The sequence below is a fragment of the Carcharhinus amblyrhynchos genome, chromosome 24 (genome assembly GCF_965287045.1).
Source record: "Carcharhinus amblyrhynchos chromosome 24, sCarAmb.v2.hapA, whole genome shotgun sequence".
NCBI classification, from domain to species: Eukaryota; Metazoa; Chordata; class Chondrichthyes; order Carcharhiniformes; family Carcharhinidae; genus Carcharhinus; species Carcharhinus amblyrhynchos.
In genome coordinates this window covers 44,536,631-44,557,372 of record NC_137347.1, presented here as the reverse complement: position 1 = coordinate 44,557,372, position 20,742 = coordinate 44,536,631, and the positions used below count along the sequence as shown (strand labels likewise).

Below are 20,742 nucleotides of genomic sequence, written 5' to 3'. Positions count from 1 at the left end.
AGTACTATCCAAGAAATCTTGGTGAGTTTCTGCAGTGCATCTTGGAGGTGGGGCCCACTGCTGCCACTGTTTGTAGGTAGTGGGGGGAATTGAATGTTTGGTGGAAGGGGTGCTAATCAAACAAGCTGCTTTGTCCTGGATGGCGTTGAGCTTGTTAAGGTGTTGCTGGAGTTACAATCATCACTGACAGTCAATTTATCCTCAAGAATCTGATAACCTACAGCCCAGAGATGAAGGACTAAAAGAGGCAGCCATGGGCAGAGTGGATGCATTAGTCGTCTTTCAAAATTCTGTAGATCTGGAAAAGTCCAGGGTGACTGGGGGGTGGTAAATGTAACCCCACTATTTAAAATCGGAGAGAGGGAGAATGCAGAGAATTACAGACCTGTTGGCTAACATCAGCGGTAAGGAAACCTAGAGTCTAAAGGATGTGTTAACAGGATACTTAAATATCAACAGGATTAGAAAAGTCAACAAGAACTTGAAACAAAAATCATGTTTGACAAACCTATTGGATTTTTTTTGAGGACATAACCAGCAACATAGCTAAGGAGTGAACCAGCGTGTGTGATGTTTTCAGAGTTTCAAAAAGCTTCATAAAATCCCACATTGAAGGTTAGTGCACAAAATTACTACACATGGGATTGGGGGAATATATTGACATGGGTTGAGAATTAGGAGACAGGACACAGAGTAGGAATAAATGGGTCTTTTTTGGAGTGGCAGGCAGTGACTAGTGGGGTCCCACAGGGATCAGTGCTTGGGACCCAGCTAGTCACAATATATATCAATGATTTGGATGAGGGAATCAAATGTATTTCCAAGTTTTCTAATGACACAACTTGGTGGGAATGTGAGTAGTGAGGAGGATGTTAAGAGGCTTCGAGGTGATTTAAATAAGTTTAGTGAGTGGACAAACAGATGGCAGATTCAGTACAATGTGGATAAATGTGAAGTTATCTATTACTGAAGGAGAAGCAGAATGGCAGAGTATTGGAGTGGTGAGAGATTGGGAAACATTTATGTACAAAGGGGTCTTGGTGTCCTAGTACACCAGTCACTGAAAGCAAGTATACAAATACAGCAGACAGTTAGAAAGGCAAATGCTACATTGGCCTTCGTTGCAAGAGGACTTTAGTACAGGAACAAGGATGTTCTGTACAGGGCTTTAGCGAGAACACACTTGGGAATATTGTGTACAGTTTTGGTCTCCTTATCTAAGAAAAGATATACTTGCCATAGAGGGAGTGCAGTGAAAGTTCAATAAACTGATTCCTGGGTGGCAGGATTGTCAATATGAGGAAAGATTGGGTCAACTGGGCCTGTATTTACTGAAATTTAAAGGGAGAGGGAATCTTACTGAACCGTATAAAATTCTGACAGGGCTGGACAGACTGGATGTAGGAATATTGTTTCCTCAGATTGAAGGGGGGAGGGACGCTGGAGGTCACAGTCTCAGGGTACAGGGTCAGCCATTTAGGACTGACAGGAGAAATTTCTTCACTCTGAGGGTAGTGAATCTGTGGAACTCTCCCTCAGAAAACTGTGGAGACCAACTCGCTGAATGTATTTAAGAAAGAAATAATTTCTAGACTCTACAGACATCAAAAATATACTGTTACGATAGAGGATCAGCCATGATCATACTTAATAGTAGAGAAGGGCTGAATGGCCTATTCTTCTATTCTGTGTTTCTATTACGCTTCTGACTTGTGTCTTGTAGATGGTGGATAGGCTTTGGGGAGTCAGGAGGTGAGTTACTCACAACAGGATTCCCAACCTCTGACCTGCTCTTGTAGCCACTGTATTTATATGGCGAGCCCAGTTTAGTTTCTGGTCAATGGTAACCCCCAGGATGTTATTAGTGGAGGATTCAGCAATGGTAATTCCATTGAATGTCAAAGGGCAATGGTTAGATCCTGTCTTTTTGGAGATGGTCATTGCCTGACACTTGCATAGCACAAATGTTACCTGTCATTTGTCAGCCCAAGCCTGGATACTTTCCAGGTCTTGTTGCCTTTGGACACGGACTGCTTCAGTACCTGAGGAGACGTGAATCCTCAGCAAACATCCTCAGTTCTGACCTTATGGAGGGAAGGTCATTGATGAAGCAGCTGAAGATGATTGGGCCAAGAACACTACCCTGAGGAACTGGAGCTGAGATGATTGACCTCCAACCACTAGAACCATCTTCCTCTGTGCCAGGTATGACCTCAACCAGTGGAGATAATGAAGGAATTGAGTATTATGGAGGCAGACACAGGAGTGTAATTGTGGAGTTAAGGCCACCATCAGTGTGGGATTCCTCCGGGTGCTCTGGTTTCCTCCCACAGTCCAAAGATGTGCAGGTTAGGTTGATTGGCCCTGCTAAAAATTGACCTTTAGAGTCATGAGATGCATAGGTTAAAGGGATTAGTGGGTAAATACATAGGGATATGGGGGTAGGGCCTCAGTGGGATTGTGGTTGGTGCACACTCGATGGGCCAAATGGCCTCCTTCTGCACTGTAGGGTTTCCATGATTTCATCGTGTTACTGAATGGCAGAACAGTCTAAGGGGCTGAATGGCCTCCTCCTATTATGTTCCTATCTGTTATTCCCTTAATATCTAAAAATCCGGTCAAGCTTTGCCTTGGACAATCTGGCTGAGTAACAACTGCTCAGGGACAGAGAATTTGAAAGAAACCTCGGCCTGTTAATCCTGCGGGAAGTCAACAGTATTGAGCAGGGTTCAGATCTGGCATCTTCCTGATGGATCTATATGTCTGAATTCCTCAAATACATTTCAAAATTTAAAAATCAGTTTTAATCTTCGATGTGGTGTCAGTCTGCGAAGGGAAGAACGTTGCCCAAGATTCTGAAAGAATATAATCTGAGATAACAGATTATGGTGAGGGGGGGGGTTTCCTCCTCATTTCATTTCTCCGCCCCCCCAGCCCAAAGACAACACCCACAGTTCCAGCCACATTCTCTGGCCAATGGTAAAGAGCAGCAACTGGGGCAAGGGAATTAAATCCAATTCCATGTCGTGGTCACCAACTCAGGCAGCAGAGATTGTGATCATTTAATCAACGCCTTTGTTAAACTATTCACTTAGGGCTACATCCAATTAGTTATTAGTTATCACTATAAGGGTGTTCAAATGGTCAGTGGAAAATATATGGATAACATTGGAATAGTTTAGGTTTGAAGATCATTAGATTCGTTCCACTGGTCGGCGCAACATCAAGGGCTGAAGGGCCTGTCCTGTGCTGTAATGTTCTATGTTCTATTGCTGACTTCCTTCATGCATTCTTGTCTCAAAACACAAATTCGTTCTTTTAAGAATAAGCTTTTGCACGAAGAAAATTTCTAATAAGACCTTTCCTGGTCACGTGCCATGTCACAGTGCTTTATTGCAATGAAGCCACGTCTGTGTGAAAACACCCTCCATTTACCATCAGACTCCTGCAAAGGGATAGAGACAACCAGGGACCTCGTTTAATATCCCAACTCCTGCCTGAGTAAACCCGGATTCAAATCCAGGAATCTCACCAGCCGGCCCTTATAACAATATCAGCCTCATTGGAATGAATCTGAATGTGAACTGGTAACCTGCACGGGGATGCTCCACTTGTTCTGGAAAGACTATCTTTGTGCTTGTACAGGTTACAGAAGCAGCATTGAACTGCTTGTTGGAAATGTTCTCACTGACACTGGGCATTCTCATCCTTGGTTCAATTTGCTCCTCTTTATGTATGAAAATGAACAGTAATTATAGGAAACAGCAGTGCTGAGGCTCGTTTGCTCCACCTCTCACACAGGAACAATCATAGTAAGGCCACAGAGCTGCTATTAGAAAAATATCCAGCCTTATTATCGCCCCCACACTCTCACCATTCAGATCATCTGCAGCAGTTGCACTGTCACATCCACTAACTTGTTTTATGTCCTTTTAATCTAGAACCTTCCAGAGCACTATCCTGGGTTCCGAGACACACACCTGGTACAGAATGAAGCAAAGACAAGTCTTTGACACCACCCAGTGCTCAGTTTGTGAATGGACAAAGTGCTTCACAATGCTGTCTGATCCTTGATTATACACAGAGGCAGTGCAGGGGGATAAGAAGCATCCACATGGAGACAAACTTCTTCCCAAAATTCATATCTGGAAAAGAAACAGACTTTTGCAGTGTAAATCCCACATGCTGAATAAAACTGGTGTTTGTGATGCATTATGGCAGAAATATGTTCATGATCTTGTTGAACTGTTGGCAAAAACAGCAGGTCTGGGAAAGCATGGGGGGGAGCGGAGGGAGAAAAATCAAACTGTTAGCATAATAAAAACCAGGATAAACAGCAAAGGTTCACAGTCAGCTTGGGGCCTCTACATCGCAGAAGGGAAAAAGATTAATGGCTCGGGAAAGTCACGAACATTATGTTGTTAATTTTTTTACACATAAGTATTAGATTTGAATTCTTCAATTCCTTTAAAAATTTAAATGTGACAAAACATTTTATTCTGGGACTGGTCCTGTACAGTGTACACTGTGCTGGGATCAGCTAAACAGCTAAGAAACTGGTTTAACTGATTTACTAACTGGAGCTTTTCTTGCTGAATATTAAACAGAGAGAAAGGGCCTTATTCTTTTTGTTAAAAACTGTAACAAGAACTTTTAGACATTTAAGCTATTGAAATATGGTGGCTCCCAAAAGCAGTTTACATTGAAATATTTTAAATTACCGCCAGGCTTTGAGCTTGCAGACTCAACCAGCACTTCAACACGCAACAAGTACAACACGCTTAAACTCAGAATCCCCACAAGGGGAGAAGAGGCCCTTCAGCCCATCAAGTGTGCACCAACTCCCATAGAATATTTGAACTTACTTCAAAACTGTAATGAAGTTATTCTCTAGCCTGGATAAAATTGGCATTTTTATGTACAAATCAAGCTCGGTGCTAATTCAATTAAAGTCTTCAGAAAATAGATATAACTTGTAGACTTTGGTCAGACCCACTAACAATCATCAACCAATAAGCTTGAAGGAAACATTGAATAATGGCCTTTCAGCACCATCTAGCGTTCATGAGTGGAAGTACAGGAGACCAATTTCACGTTTCATGAAATGTTTGTTTTTGAATGAATTATAATTTATTTACTGCTTATGCTGTTTAAAGTCAATTTATCAACAACTACCTTTATTAAATTAAATAACACAATCTATAAACTTGTCAGCTTAACTATCTTTGCAGTTCAAATTTATAGTGTGACCAAGGTAAGAGGGCAGTGCAGTAAACACACAAACTAGAAGCAGGAGGAGGCCATTCAGCCCTTCCAGTCTGCTCCCCCATTCAGCTTGATCATTAAATTCAATATCTTGATTCCCCCCTCACCCCATAGCCCTCGATCCCTTTAGCCCCAAGAGCTTTATCTAATTTCTTCTTGAAATCAGACACTGTTTTGGCCTCAACTACATTCTATGGCGGTGAATTCCACACATTCACCACCCTCTGGGTGAAGAAATTTCTCCTCCCTTATTTCTAAAAGGTTTACCCCTTATCCTCAAACTATGACCCCTAGTTCTGGGTGCTGAGAGTGGCTCAGTAGAAAATGTTAACCCATGTGTAAGTCATCATGTTCCCCACAAAATCTATACCATTGTTTAGAAAAAGTCTGCAAGGAGGAAAAACTATATTCCGGAGTTAAACATTCCTGGTAGAATGACGATCGTCTGAAGAAAGAGGAAAGCTGGATTGAGTTTGGAAAGCACTACACTGTGGTCAACAGGGAGATTTGATCTGCCATATGTAGATACAAAATTGAATTGGGCAGGGCAGAAAACCTCAGGAAATCGGAGGAATATTAAATCAGAAAGGCTAATCCCGGAATAAGCAGTTCTGTACGTAGGGGATATGTTATTGCTGGATGATGATGAAAAAGCTGGAGCGCTAAGCTCTCAATTTCCTGCAAGGCTCCAGAGGAAGAATTTGCAGTTTAATGGCAGCCTTACAAAAACATGTCTGATATAATAAAAAATGTTAAGAAATTCCTCCATAACGTTGATCCATCTAAAGCTTGCGGTTCTGCTGACATCCCAAACCACACACAAAGCTTCAGCAAGTGGCTTTGTACCAGCATTACAATATCTTTCAAAAATCTAGGAAGACACAATTACCTGTTGACAGGCTCTGAGCTGATGATGACTCTCCAATTTACAAGGACCCTTCCAGCAAAATGCTGATTTCACTTACTTATGTTTACTGTAAATTATTAGAAGACATCATTTGGTGTCAGCTAATGGGAGGTCTTGAAATGCAGAATACCTTGGTGAGCAGTATGACTTTGTGAAGCCTGACCCACAGTTAAAACACATCCTCACTGTCCACCGCCAAGAACCATGATAATTGCATCACCACAGATCCAGCTGTTAGGTTTTTCCAAGGCTTTTGACCATGTGAAGCAATTGGACAAACTAGATCATTATGAACAAAGAAAATTACAGCACAGGAACCGGCCCTTCGGCCCTCCAAGCCCGCACCGACCATGTGTCTGACTGAACTAAAACCCCCTACCCTTCCAGGGGCCATATCCCTCCATTCCCATCCAATTCATGTATTTGTCAAGACGCCCCTTAAACGTCACTATTGTATCTGCTTCCACTACCTCCCCCAGCAGCGAATTTCAGGCACCCACAACCTCTGTGTAAAAAAACTTGCCTTGTACCTCTCCTTTAAACTTTGCCCCTTGTACTTTAAAGCTATGTCCCCTAGCATTGACTCTTCCACCCTGGGAAAAAGCTTCCACTCTGTGCCCCTCAATTTTGTAGACTTCTATCAGGTCGCCGTTCAACCTCGGTCGTTCCAGTGAGAACAAACCAAGTTTCGCCAACCTCTCCTCATAGCTAATGCTCTCCTTACCAGGCAACATCCTGGAAAATCTTTTCTGTACCCTCTCCAAAACCTCAACATTCTCCTGGTAATGCAGTGACTAGAATTGAACAGTATATTCCAAGTGCAGCCTAATTAAGGTTCTATAAAGCTGCAACATGACTTGCCAATTTTTAAGGAACTGAAGAAAATACAAATCAATGGATAAGAACATTTCTTACCAAATAGCAAAGCGCCTCAGTGTGAAGCCTCGAACTGAAAACCAGTCTAATGCAACTTTCGGAGATAATATCCTGGTCCTATATTGGCTTCACTTCAGAAACACTGCCCAGAATACTAATTAAACCAGATCAGACTCTTAGCAAATGACAGGTGAGTTTACAGAGCTTCTGCTGAAGTAGCAGGTGAGGGTAAACTTTCAGGAAGATCCAAATAATCTCATCAAATGGGCAATCAAATTCAACATAGAGAAACGTAACATCAAGCAAGTCAGCAATATTCTCAAGTCTACCAGTACCCAACCACACGACGCATGAGGTTAGTAAAAAATGTTGTTACTTAGAAATCCACATCCAAAATCAAATGGAATGTACAAAGCCAATCTGCAGCTGCAAGGCATTAAAAATGCTTGGGTTTGTGAAATGGAATTTCAATCCCACAGGAAATGCTGTACCATTGCTGAGGCAGCAATTAGGAATACAGCAGAGCTGCTTGGGAACTACTTACTGCTAAAAAAAAACCTTACCCTCCTTTAGAAAGCTTAATGCTGGGCAGCTCTATGCAGTAAAATTTGAGAGATTTTCATATTTCTCAGTTGCTCACATTGCCAGGCTGGCAGTCACTGAGACACTCTTCTATAAAATTTTGATTGAACAATTTCTAAATAGTACGTTAAGCCCAAACATGACCTCGCTCCTAGCAGTTCATAACCTACAGCTCCTACTGTATATCCCAAATGTTTCCTTTCCTAAGCCCCTTCCCCACCCCCTCTAAGAACAACTAATGACTGGAACAATCTTCCACAAACCTTAATCTCTGCCCCCTCTCACCATGAGTTTAAGGAACATATGACCTCTTTTTAAATTGTGACCATTGACTGCACTCATCGTGCGTCTTGTGTGAAAACTCCTCGTGGAACCCTTACCAGTTTTATACTTTCACACTTTTTAAAAACTCAAGTTGTCATGCAGGATTTGAAATAAATTTTCTGCAATAACTCAGTTCTCTCAATTACCAATCCGGTTAGCTAATCACATTATCTTATAATCAAGTTACAATTGCAGGGTGGTACTGGACAGTTGGGTGGTTCCATATTCAGTTATAATGTGGAACTTGATACTCAATGGTGTCTTGCAGACACAAGCAGGGAGGGGAGGGTGATTCTCCCAAAAAAATTTGAAGTGTTGAACGTGTGTAAAAACTAGAGTAAATCCCACTTTTTTTCCAGCAGGATTTCAAAATGAATCTTCCACTCTGTGCACTGTGTGAATCATGCTGAAAATCAGGGCCTATTCAAGCTGGAGAAGCTGGCATTTAGCGCTGCATGAGCCACCACACATGCAGTGATCTGTCAGCACTGAGATCAGCATATGCGCAGTAGCCCCACACTGCTGGCAAATCTTAATTTGCATTCCATTTAAATAGCGAGCCTGGGACTGAAATCTCCAGGCCTGCATCTTCCTACCCTGCCAGGGCTGGCTCACTCTGGCAGGGTTTAGTATAGCTCCCCACTTGCAGGGAGCCAGCAGTCCGACCCCATTGAGGCCTCAAGAGGGTCAGATGTCCCAAAACCCCCGGCCATATGACCACACAATGGCCCAATTGCTGGTCCCCCAACATACCTGGACCAGCCTTGAACCCCCCCACCCTATGCCAATGGCCAGCCCTGACCATTGGCCTCCCCCCACCCACTCTGTCACCACAGACTGCAGAGTGGCAATGAGATCCCACTCTCTTGACACTGCCCTAAGCCCTGTGGGCAGTGACAAAATGTCCCCTGGATATTGGCACTTTGCCCCTTGGGCAGTGCCAGGGGCCCAAGCTGACACTACTAAGGTGACAATGCCCAAGGGCACCCCCTCCCCAGCACCCAACCCTTTTGGGGGCCTCGATACCCCCCTTCACTCCAATGGGGTCAGGCTGCCGGCTCCCTGGAAGTGGGGAGCTGTACTAAATCCTGCTGGGGTGAACCACTCCTGGCGCAGTGGGAAGAGGCTAGCAGGCCTGAAGACTTCAGTCCCGGGCTCACTGTTTAAATCAAATACAAATTAAGATCAGCATACATTATATGGTTCCTTACACGCAGAGGCCATGGAGCCCAAGGGGGAGCCCATGAAACTGCGTCCACTAGAGACACCAGCCCCCGCACTACAAAAGCAGCACAGCAGGATAGGAGAATCATCCCCAAGATGTCACAAAATGCATTATATCCAATAGTTTTGAATGTCACCATAACACGGCAGCCAACTTTAACACAATAACTTCTCACAAGCAGCGCAATAATGACCAATTTGCTTCTGGGATGTTGACTGAAGGATGAATATTCACCAGGGAACAAGTGAAAACTCCGATGTTCTTCAAAATAGCATCATGAACCTTAGTGATTGACACAAAAGATCCTAGACTAAGGGAAATCTATTTAATCTTCATTTCTCTATTTTCTGCTGGTTTTGGAAGTGTAAAATGGGCAAATTAGCTGCTATGTTCCCAAACAACGGTGACCCTCAAAATCACTAAAGCTGTGAAGTGCTTTGGAAGATGCTGTGGTTCCAAACCCCACTGATTCAAATTCCTCTTCTGAGATCATTTCTCAATTCCAGGAGGGGTTTAACCTTTATGAGTTTGTCATGTTGTACACTATATTCTCCCAGAGAAGGGACAGTTTCCAGTTACCAGAGAGGATAAGGAATCATTCCTTCACAACAATGAGATTCTGCAGCCCTTCTGCTGTGGGAAAGACTGTAGGAAGAAATCCTGGCAATCAGAGTGAAAGTTATCCGAACTTGTACCTTCTAGAAGAGGGTTCCTTCTTACCTTGTACACATCAGGCAGAGGCTCAGACCTGTAATACTGCAAAGCCCAGCATGTTACCTGTAACTTGTCGCTCAAGGCTGTTGTGAGGGACAAGGTTAGGACCATACACCAGTGTACCTTTCTAACCTCAACCATTCCAGCTTTAAGGTGCAGTACACACGTACGCACACTGGTTTGGAGTTGGTCTTTTCACATTCTGCTGCTGATGGGAGCTTTCGGTTACGTGGAAACTCATCAACATGAAGGATGTTCCTTTCCATTCCATGCATTCTATCAGCATCAAATACACCTGGGTCAGAATAAGAATTAGATGCAGAGTAAAGCTCTCTATTCTACCCCAGTCTTTGAAAATCCTAAAATGCACCAGCATGACTGAATCGTTTCCATTTCAAACACCAGCCTGGCTGAGGACGCTGTGAATACATATGGAATTGGACACAGGTTTGTATTATGGGGTCATGTCCTCTACGAACTGGGCTGAAGTTGACATTCTGTACGAGGGATATGTTCAGTTTTGCAGGAACTTAATCCAGTTCAATATCTTGGATCTCCACGAAGGATGAGCAGCGTAATCAGTAAAAAGCAAAACCGTGTTTGCTTTCCTGAAATATAAAAATTCACTCATTTCCCTTGGGCAACATGAAAAAAGGGTAAACTCTTGTTTCATCCCTTTGTGAAGGGAAGGTAGGGTAGTGGGAGTGAAGAGATGGTTTGAAACTGGGCTATTTGAAAACAATGTGCAAACACCTCCTGTTCCGAGACAGCGAGCTGCTAATGCAGAGTTGCTGCAATGGTACACAATGCTGAACACTACTATCAAAGTCTCCGCCCTTTATAAAGTTCTGTTAATTATAAACAGGAATGTGGAAACTATTATCCATTTCTCCCTCCCATTCCCATCTCTGAAGGCATAGTCTTTAGCCATTCCACCCTATCGCCTCTATCCTGCCCAATTTCAAAAATGTGAAAACGTCACAAACAATTAATTCCCCGATCCCAGTGTGTTCAGTCATGTCACAGTCACAGGAAATGCCAAGGTACTGGGTAACTTAAGGCCATAACGTAACTCTTCTTCCAAGAAAATATACACCTGTGCTTAGAGAACAGCAGAAGCACAATTTGACTGAATATTTTAATTAAGTTTTGGTCAAAAAGGTCATGAAGTAAACTTAATTCACACATAGCAAGAATAAAAAAACCCACACACATCTGACCCACATTTCAGTCGGGCAATAAGAGTTTTACTATAAAGTTTTTTTAAAAATGGAAAACATTTCCTTAAGGAGTCTCTAAGTATATAAGTCAACTGATTTTACCCAGTTTAGAATATATAAAAAAATTAATAGAATATCCATCTCACACATCTGATTACTACTTTTAACAAGGGAGGGTTACATGATTCTCAGTATTTTCACAGAAATACAAATGGTACATTATGGGATAGTAAAAATGGAAGCCAGGTTGTCATTTTCAACAACTTTACAGGGTTGATTTAAGAGTGCTATGTGCTTAGCAAAAAGAGTGCCCAGGTAAAGAGGAGTCAAAAAAAATGCCATTTGTTTACACTGGAAAATACAGGAAAGGTTTAACAACTCCTTAGTCAACTTCAATTAACAATTTAACTTTTTTTTTGGATCACAGATTAAACAACTTCCAAGGTCAAAACTGTGTTTACAAATAAATTACATGGTCCATTGTACGTTGTAAAAAAATAAGCATTTCTAGGCTCATCTAATAATGCTACGCTACAGTAACCATGCCGCGAAGAAAATGGAGCCAACACCTTGCCGTCTTGATTTATGCATTGCTTGGTTTTGTCTCCTCCACCTTAATTCTGGAGAATAAAGCATATCAAATTTGGTGAGTTGCATAAAAATCCATGACAAAACTGTGTCATTCACATTGCATTGGTCCATGCTAACCATGAAAAACTGTAGTTCAGAATATCGGGAAAAGATTCAACCCATGTTTAGCCAATGATGGACCCCATTCATCACCTACACTGGGAATTTGCCCACCCAGGTGCTCAGCTTAGTGACTGCTTGCTCCCTCCAGCAAAGCTTATTCCACACACGACACATTTGGCTGCAGTGATTCTAACCCACCTTCACTACCTGCCCAATCTGGTGGAACTACAGTAACCAATTCCTAGCACTGTGCCAATAAGCAGATGCTACCATGTATTGGCTAGGAGAATTAAACACTTAAATATTATTAAAATGGCACAGTTGTTCATTTTTAAACTATTATAATGCTCCTATTAAATCTTGGCTCATTTCAGGCCCTGATATGGATGGATACAAAATTGGCTGCTTGACAGAAGCCAGAGGATGGCCGTAGAAGATTGTTTTTCAAACTGGAGGCCAGTGACCAGTGGCATGCCTCAGGGATCAGTACTGGGTCCACTGCTATTTGTCATTTATATTAATGATCTGGATGAGAATATCGGTGGCATGGTTAGTAAGTTTGCAGATGACACCAAGATTGGTGGCATGGTGGACAGTGAAGAAAGTTATCTCCAATTGCAACGGGATCTTGCTCAATTGGGCCAGTGGGCTGACGAACGGCAGACGGAGTTTAATTTAGATAAATGTGAGGTGATGCATTCTGGTCAATCTAACCAGGGCAGGACTTACTCAGTTAATGGTAGGGCACTGGGGAGAATTACAGAACAAAGAGATCTATAGCTCCTTGAAAGTGGAGTCACATGTGGACAGAGTGGTGAAGAAGGCTTTCAGCATGCTTGGTTTCATTGGTTAGAAAATTCAATACAGGAGTTGGGATGCCTTGTTGAGGTTATACAAGACATTGATAAGGCCACACTTGGAATACTGTGCGCAATTCTGGTCACCTTATTCTGGAAAGGATATTATTAAACTAGAAAGAGTGCAGAAAAGATTTACTAGGATGCTGCTGGGACTTGATGGTTTGAGTTATAAAAAGAGGCTGAATAGACTGGGACATTTTCCTCTGGAGCACAGAAAGTTGACAAGTGACCTTATAGAGGTCTATAAAATAAAGAGGGGCATAGATCAGCTAGATAGTCAATATCTTTTCCCACAGGTAGGGGAGTCTAAAATTAGAGGGTATAGGTTTAAGATGAGAGGGGAGAGATGCAAAAGTATCCAGAGGGACAATTTTTTTCACAGAGGGTGGTGAGTATCCAGAACAAGCTGCCAGAAGTAGTAGAGAAGCGGGTACAATTTTGTCTTTTAAAAAGCATGTAGACAGTTACATGGATAAGATGGGTATAGAGGGATATGGGCCAAATGCAGGCAGTTGGGATTAGCTTAGGGGTTTTAAAAGGTGGCATGGGCAAGTTGGGCCAAAGGGCCTGTTTTCGTGCTGTAAACCTCTATGACTCTATATCATCAAGTTTGGAATTTATAATATTTCTAGATTGTAGGGTGTTTATATTACAATTTATCAAGTTATTCCACTTGTTACCTTCAAAAGGTTTTACTCATAATTGACCAATCCAACTGTGTCAAGCTAATCACACAACCATTATTGTTTTATGTTCATTCTCCAACCACTCAACCAATCCACACCTAAACTCCCCACCTCTAAGAGTCCCAGATATTATCACTGCTAACTTGCACACAGGAAACAACTTCACCCCTTAAACATACAATAAATAATTTTCCTGAAAATCAAAACGTTTGGAACTCAGGATGCACAGCAGCTTAGAGGGACTAAACACAAGATAAAGAATACAAGCATAAGCCAATCAAAGGAACGCATGAGAACATGAGCGAGAAGGAAAATCTTGCACACAAGAATCAAAAAAAGCCACAAATACATTATGTGAGCAAGAGATGGAGAGGATATGTGCATATGATAGGAACACAAAGCCAGGATGCAGAGAAGTATAAGCTTCTAAAAGAAAGGGAGAACACACATGCAGAGGTCAGCACATACCTACAGAATGTGAGCACGTGCATGTCAAACACTTGTGCACAGGCTGTGATGTCTTCTCAGGTTTCAGTGTATAACAGAGCATGACAAACTGTGCATCAGCGGTTAACAATTGTAGCGTCAGATGGGAGGGATATCATACACAGGAACTACTACTTTGACATGAGAAGGTAAAACAAATAATATGATTCAGAGAGGGAGACAGAAGACAATTAAGGAGTGGAAAATAAAAAATGAACTAGAAAGAGAAACAAAGACAATTTCCTGAGCTTTTTTATTTTTATCTTTAAAAAATACTTGTAATATTTTATACATATAAAACCATACCCTTTAGCTTCTAATTTCTCTGGAACACCATCTTTGGCCTTTTCCTCCTCTTTTCCATCTGGAAAAGGAAAAACATTTTAACATTATTTAATCTGAAGTTGAGATGCCGAACATTTTTGATCAAATATAGAATCATTTGCTCGCTGATGCTCAGTTTGGGTTCAGTCAGGGTCACTCAGCTCCTAATCCCATTACAGCCTTGGTTCAACCGTAGATAAAAGAGCTGAGTGCCAGAGGCAAGGTGAGAGTGACTGCCCTTGACATCAAGGCAGCATTTGACAGAGTAAGGCATCAAGGAGCCCTCGCAAAACTGGGATCAATGGGAATTGAGATGAAAACTCTCTGCTGGTTGAAGTCATACCACCTGGCACACCTCCCAAACCATGACCACTACCATCTAGGACAAGGGCAGCAGATACATGGGAACACCACCACCTGGAAGTTTCCCTGCAAGTCACTCATCATCCTGACTTGGAAATACATCATCATTCCATCACCATCACTGGGTCAAAATCCTGGAACTCCCTCCCTAACAGCACTGTGGGTGTACCTACACCAAAGGGAGTGTGGTGGTTCAAGAAAGCACCTCACCACCATCTTCTCAAGGGCATCTAGGGTCAGGCAATAAAAATTCCGGTCTAGCCAGTGACACCTACTGAGTTGTAAACTGAATAAAGTATATATAGCATGTAAACAGTCAATTCATAAGAACATAAGAAATAGGAGCAGGAGTAGGCCATCTAGCCCTTCGGGCCTGCCCCGCCATTCAATAAGATCATGGCTGATCTGAAGTGGATCAGTTCCACTTTCCTGCTTTCTCCCCACAACCCTAAATTCCCCTGTCTATTAGAAACCTATCTACCCGTGACTTAAATATATTTAGCGAGGTAGCCTCCACCACTTCAACAGGCAGAGAATTCCAGAGATTCACCACCCTTTGAGTGAAGAGGTTCCTCCTCAACTCCGATCTAAACTGCACCCCCCGCCCCTTATCTTGAGGCTGTGCCCTCTAGTCCTGCTATCCTTCCTAAGCGGGAAGAATCTCTCTACCTCTACCCTATCCATCCCCTTCATTATCTGATACGTCTCGATAGGATCCCCCCTCATCAGGCCAACTAACCTATGATGTATATAATCCACATTCTTCTCCTGCCATTCTACCTACCCCACCTCAGCCTTTCAGCACATCTTTCTACTCTTTCCCTCTCTCATGTAGGTATCAGGTTTCCTTATGCCAGAGAGTATCCAATTGTGACGTAGAAATTGTCTCAATTGTTTCATGAGGTAGGAGCTTCATATTCTATCTCCTTATTTCCTACTGAATTTATCAATTACCTTGTTTTTAACGGTCCCTAGTTTAGGATGCTTCATAGTTAGAAACAACCATTCCATATCAAAAGGAAAGAAAAACCTTAATCTTCCCAGATAGTTCCTCAGGTATGAGCTTTGGGAATTAGAGTTTTCCAGTGTTCCTATACCCTATATGAATTATGGAAATCAGAACGCTGCATAGTACTCCAAGTACAGCCTGGCCAGGATCCATATTAGCCTAATAACTTCCTTACTTTTGAATTCTATACCTCTTGAAATAAATCCGTGATTCACTAGCATTTTGTTTACTGATCTGCAACCCCCACAAAAAAATGAGCTCATTGGCAAATTTTGACATGGTGTCATTTATTCCTAACTCCAGGTTGTTAATATAAATTCTGAACATCTTCCCAGTGTTTATATTTGTCTGATAGAGCTTTCTATCTGTTCGCTGCTGATCCAACGTGTGAAGTGAACTTCTTGACGAGTTTAAAGTTGAGTACTCAGGCATTCAACTTGCTCATTAAAATGCAAGCATTTAATATCTTAAAACTGCTCAACAACCTATACTATTGAATCTTGGAACTGTCTTCCATTTATATGTTTGTTTCTTTAACTACAAGTCAGCATACTATCTTGTACAAACAGGGCTCCAGGAACTTCATTAATCTAATTGACACTTCCAGTCTATGAGATCACACACTAGATTGATCCTCCAACATTATACTTTGTCCTCACTGAGCCAGGCCACTTGTCAATCAAGTTTATGGAGCATTTGTTGGGAAATAGATTTTATCCTATAATATTTTTGGTCTTTACACCCTTTATTGCCCATAAATGACCACAATATCCATACAGTGCTCAGAACTCTATCAATGAGATAGATCTTCTGTGACTCCTAAGTTTTTTGAATGTTAAATATAACTAATATAGTATCTTTACAACTGAGTAAACTTTGCTGATACAACCTTCAAAATCAAACCTTTTTCACATCTCTGCTTTCACTGCTGTGTGCTGATTAGACACCTACATGCTTCAGGCACTTATTATCAGACCTTCGTTCCACAAATAGAGTGGCAACACTGTATTGCTGGTGTTTTATTAATTGGGTACTGCCACTAACCAACTGGAACTAGTCAATTCCTCATCTCCAAGAATTGTACATTATTCAGTGCTAAAGCTAAAATTTAGTGAAATTTCCACCATTAGTGAACTAGCACCAACCTGTTTTTTTCTCTTCTCCCTCTTTTTCTTCTTCCACTTTGGCACGCTTTAGCTTCTTGTAATTTGCAGTATTTCGTCGACCTCCTTCTCCTTCATCTTCAGAATCAGAGAACTCCTCATCGCATGCTATTCTCTTGTCCGAAGCACGGACTGTTGAGAATGAAAGCAAAGTGTGAGTAGACATTTAAAGCACAGTTTCGATAGGCAGGTGATATTTTGATCTTACCAGCAATTAGTTTAGACTCTCCAAATATTCCACCACCACCCACTTTCCCAACCTGACTCCAGATTGGGTGCTGGGTTAACAGGTGTTATCTGAAGAGTAGCTGAAGTAACCATGTGCTGCTTACCCTGAAATCGGGAGATTCAGAAACAAGGAGAGCATGAGAATTCTCTATAAATTCCCTCCTCCCTTTTATCTCTGTCAACATTTAAGCGTCAGATATTTACAAGACTAGTCAGCACTTATATCCATTAAATACTTCCTTCAAGTCTTCAGTCAGAACAATACTATTCTTCTACAAAATGAATGTCTGTGACCAATTTTCTATCCTGACTGCAGGCTGCTTCTTCCGCCCAAGTCTCCCCTCCCAATTTCTCCCTTATTCTGGAGACAGTATTTCTTGTGGGCTTGGGATTCTACAAGCACCAATGGTCCTAACTCCGTCCACTAACTTTTCTTCACTTTAGAAACTGCAGTAGGGAACAAAATACCACTTGGAGAGATTAAATGAAAACTCTGATGACCACCAAAATTATGCAAAGAGGTTCCCCTAGAGTTGAGTAGGTTTGAAAGTATCTTCCACTTACTTACAGTCCTGGAACTGAGTTCACTGGGATAAGTTGCACTTCAGTACCAAGTACATGGGACAGCATCTTCTGATTCACAGAGAACCGATATCATTTTATATTTAAATTGTCCTCCAACTGGGGGCTACAATTCTAAATGTGGCCTTATTTCTTGGTCAATGACAGCTCATAATCTATATAAGTAGTTTATTGGTATGAAGCCTGATTTCAGGAAGTTGAAACTACTGGGTCAGTAGGTCTCTCCAATATTGTGAGCAATTCAGAACAGAAGAGTTCAATCCATTGTCAATGTTGGATTAACTGATCAACATATGGGAACATCACCACCTGAGAGTTCTCCTCCAAGCCACTCACTATCTTGATTCGGAAATATTTTGCCAGTCTTTCACAGTAGCTGGGTCAAAATCTTAGAATTCCCTCCCTAACAGCACTGTGGATGTACCTACATCGCATGGACTGCAGCAGTTCAAAGCAACAGTCAAGTTTAGACAGAACTCAGCTATTATCAGCTACCTCGCTGGAAGTTATGCTCGAAAATCTTAAATTTATAATGCAAATCTTTGCGTTACTCACTCGAAATACGCTTGTCTGCATCTTCCTCCTCCTCATCTCCACTATCTTCTGGAACCGCATCTTCTGGGATAGCTTGCATCTGAACGCCTGGCGCGTGGGGCAGCATACGCAGGTTTTCAAACAGACGCTGCCTGTGAATTTACATCCAATTACTATATCTGATCATAAGGAAGGATGCAAATAATTTTCTCAAAGATATACATCACCACAATAAGACATTTCAGGGAACATTAGAACTACGTCTGAAAGCTTTAACAGAATCAAACTGCTTTGTGTACTGTTAACATTCCTGCTTTTCTTTTTAATCTTCACCATCATTTAATTATGAAACAGCTCAAAGATGCCGCCACATTATATTATACAGAAAATTGCCCATCAGCTTCTATTAGGAATTTGAAGGATTGTCATCTCTACATCACACAAGTGAGCCACTATACTTTTAAACCATTTAACTACACTCATTGAATGCATTGGACAGCTCCCGAGGAGCAGGTATCCCTCCCAGGTATAATTAACTGTTCCAATGTCACTCCACTTAGGCCTGCAGTATTACAAGCCACAATTTTCTTTAAATTAAAAGCATCCACTTTCAGCTGGTGTATTACCAGGAGCGAAGTCTTCAAGAGGATGAATGTACAAGTCACACAAAATTAATATTTTCAGCTGTCAGTTGCGAAGAATCAATAACTCACCCAAACTGAAACTACAGGCAGGAGTTATATGTGGGTAACAACATTTAACTTCATAGATATTTTTGTTTTTAAACATTTTCTGCTTCTTATAATGACCAACGGGTGGCCAGATTTACTATTTTAGGAAACTAACCAAATATATGTCACAATACTAACAAAATTAATTTTAAATTAGTAAAATTCCAGGGATACTGGGAATCATTTTTCTCCACTACCAGCTACTGCCCATGGGTTCCTCCCCTCACCCCCTCAGCTTCAAGTTCATGGATTTCTTAGTTGTTAAAAGTGAGACCATTGTTCAGTTACACTCATCACCCTCTTATCCAAGGGGAACGTTTCTCAATGTCCCCCACTGCCTGACCATGTAATCCAAATCTTTCTCCATCATGTCTAAGCTGGTCCTCAAACACCTATCTATTCTAATCCTGTTTTCCAGCACAAGGGCCGTAGCCTTGTATGCTATGGTGTTTCAAGTGCTCATCTAGTTGTTTGAACTTCTTCATTTCAGTCTCAGGATTTGTTACTGGAGTTCCTGAGGGTAGTAGGTTCTGAGGCTCAAAGGCTCAACTATCATCAGCTGCATTCCCTCCATAACCCTCCCCCCAAAGACCGTCCATCTGCACTCCAAACAAAATACCCTCTCTACCTGACGTAAATTTTAAAAAACCCAAGATATAAAATCCGTCAGATCCCATTGCGGAAACAGTTAAGACTTTCCCAGGGAGTAGGCCTGAGCTAAGCTCAGAGATTGTGCACTCCAAGCACATGGCCTGAGCGATTTGTACATGTCCTCTGAAATGCCCCTCAGTCCAAGTGCAATTAGAAATGGGCAATACATGCGGGCTCATCCAGCGACACCTGCATCTCATAATGAAAACACACTGGAATGAAGGTTATAGCGCTTCTTACAATAGGTCCAGTGTGCGAAAAGCTTTGTACAGGAAGTTTCTATAAAGTCAAGTAGCTCCAATGCCATACGTGGGAATCTAAATCCAGGTTCTTCACTTCAACTTGCACATTGGGCAATTTTCTCCCCTAAATATTTAACCAAAATTTGTTTTTTTTAAGAAACCAAAAACACCCTTAAGCTAAATATAACAATCAATTCTGCATATTGGAAGTTGTAATCTCATTTACAGAATTATCAGAATGTTTTACAGTTGCTAAACGAAAGGTGGACTAGACACAAGAACTTTCAATTGGTTAAAGACTGCACAACTTAAAAATAGGTAACTTGAATTATATTACTAGTTTGCATCAAGCCAACTTGTTTGTTTTAACCCCGCAGCTGATCTTGACACCAAGGCTGAAACTATGCATATGCATGAAATGCTCCTTCCCCCCACATTCAGGCCAAGAGTTGCAACACAAATGAACGCCTCTTTCTGAGCTTTTCATATCTATCACAATCTCTGAGATCATCGTTTTCAACAGTTTTACCTTTAACTCCCTTAACCACCATTCTCACTGAGCTGACCAATGACTTCCAAAGTTAGCTGACATTTCGAAGAATTCTCCCCTCAGGAACTGCCTGACCACACAAGCAGCCCCAGCTCAGTTTCAAAACAACAGCCATAAACCTTGCTAAAAAATAAATCGCTGTCACTCCCTTCTTCTCAAAATCCCCAACATTTGCTTTCCAAATCCATGCTAATATTTCCAGTTTCATGTTGAAACACTTTGCCATGGCTGCAGCATCACAGCAGCCTGAATCAAAGTTATAAATTACACCCTCTGTGGAGTGCATTTTCCTTCCTCATTCTCTCTGCAGCTTTTGATACAGACCACTAGGTCATTCTTTTTCAATGTCTTCTTTATTGTCCAGTTCAGTGGGTCACACTCTTACCAACTCAAGTTAGCCACAGTATTTTCAATAACACATCATCCTGACCGCGCATCATTACTTCTCATACAATCCCTACAGTGCAGGCGGTCATCATTCGGCCCATCAAGTCTGCACCGACCACAATCCCACACAGGCCCTACTC

General features: G+C 41.7%; 1 protein-coding gene across 1 annotated transcript in view; it reads right to left on the bottom strand.

The window, feature by feature from the left end:
- Positions 1-11,017: 11,017 nt before the first annotated feature.
- The window catches only part of hdac1 (histone deacetylase 1), a 42,205-nt gene continuing 32,480 nt past the window's right edge, over positions 11,018-20,742 (bottom strand). The window contains exons 11-14 of the mRNA XM_080211282.1: positions 18,063-18,193; positions 16,680-16,829; positions 14,145-14,202; positions 11,018-11,733 (exon numbers count right to left, since the gene is read on the bottom strand). Coding sequence (XP_080067408.1) covers positions 11,697-11,733; positions 14,145-14,202; positions 16,680-16,829; positions 18,063-18,193 — 376 coding nt within the window. The 3' untranslated portion in view covers positions 11,018-11,696. The remainder of the gene's footprint in view (positions 11,734-14,144; positions 14,203-16,679; positions 16,830-18,062; positions 18,194-20,742) is intronic.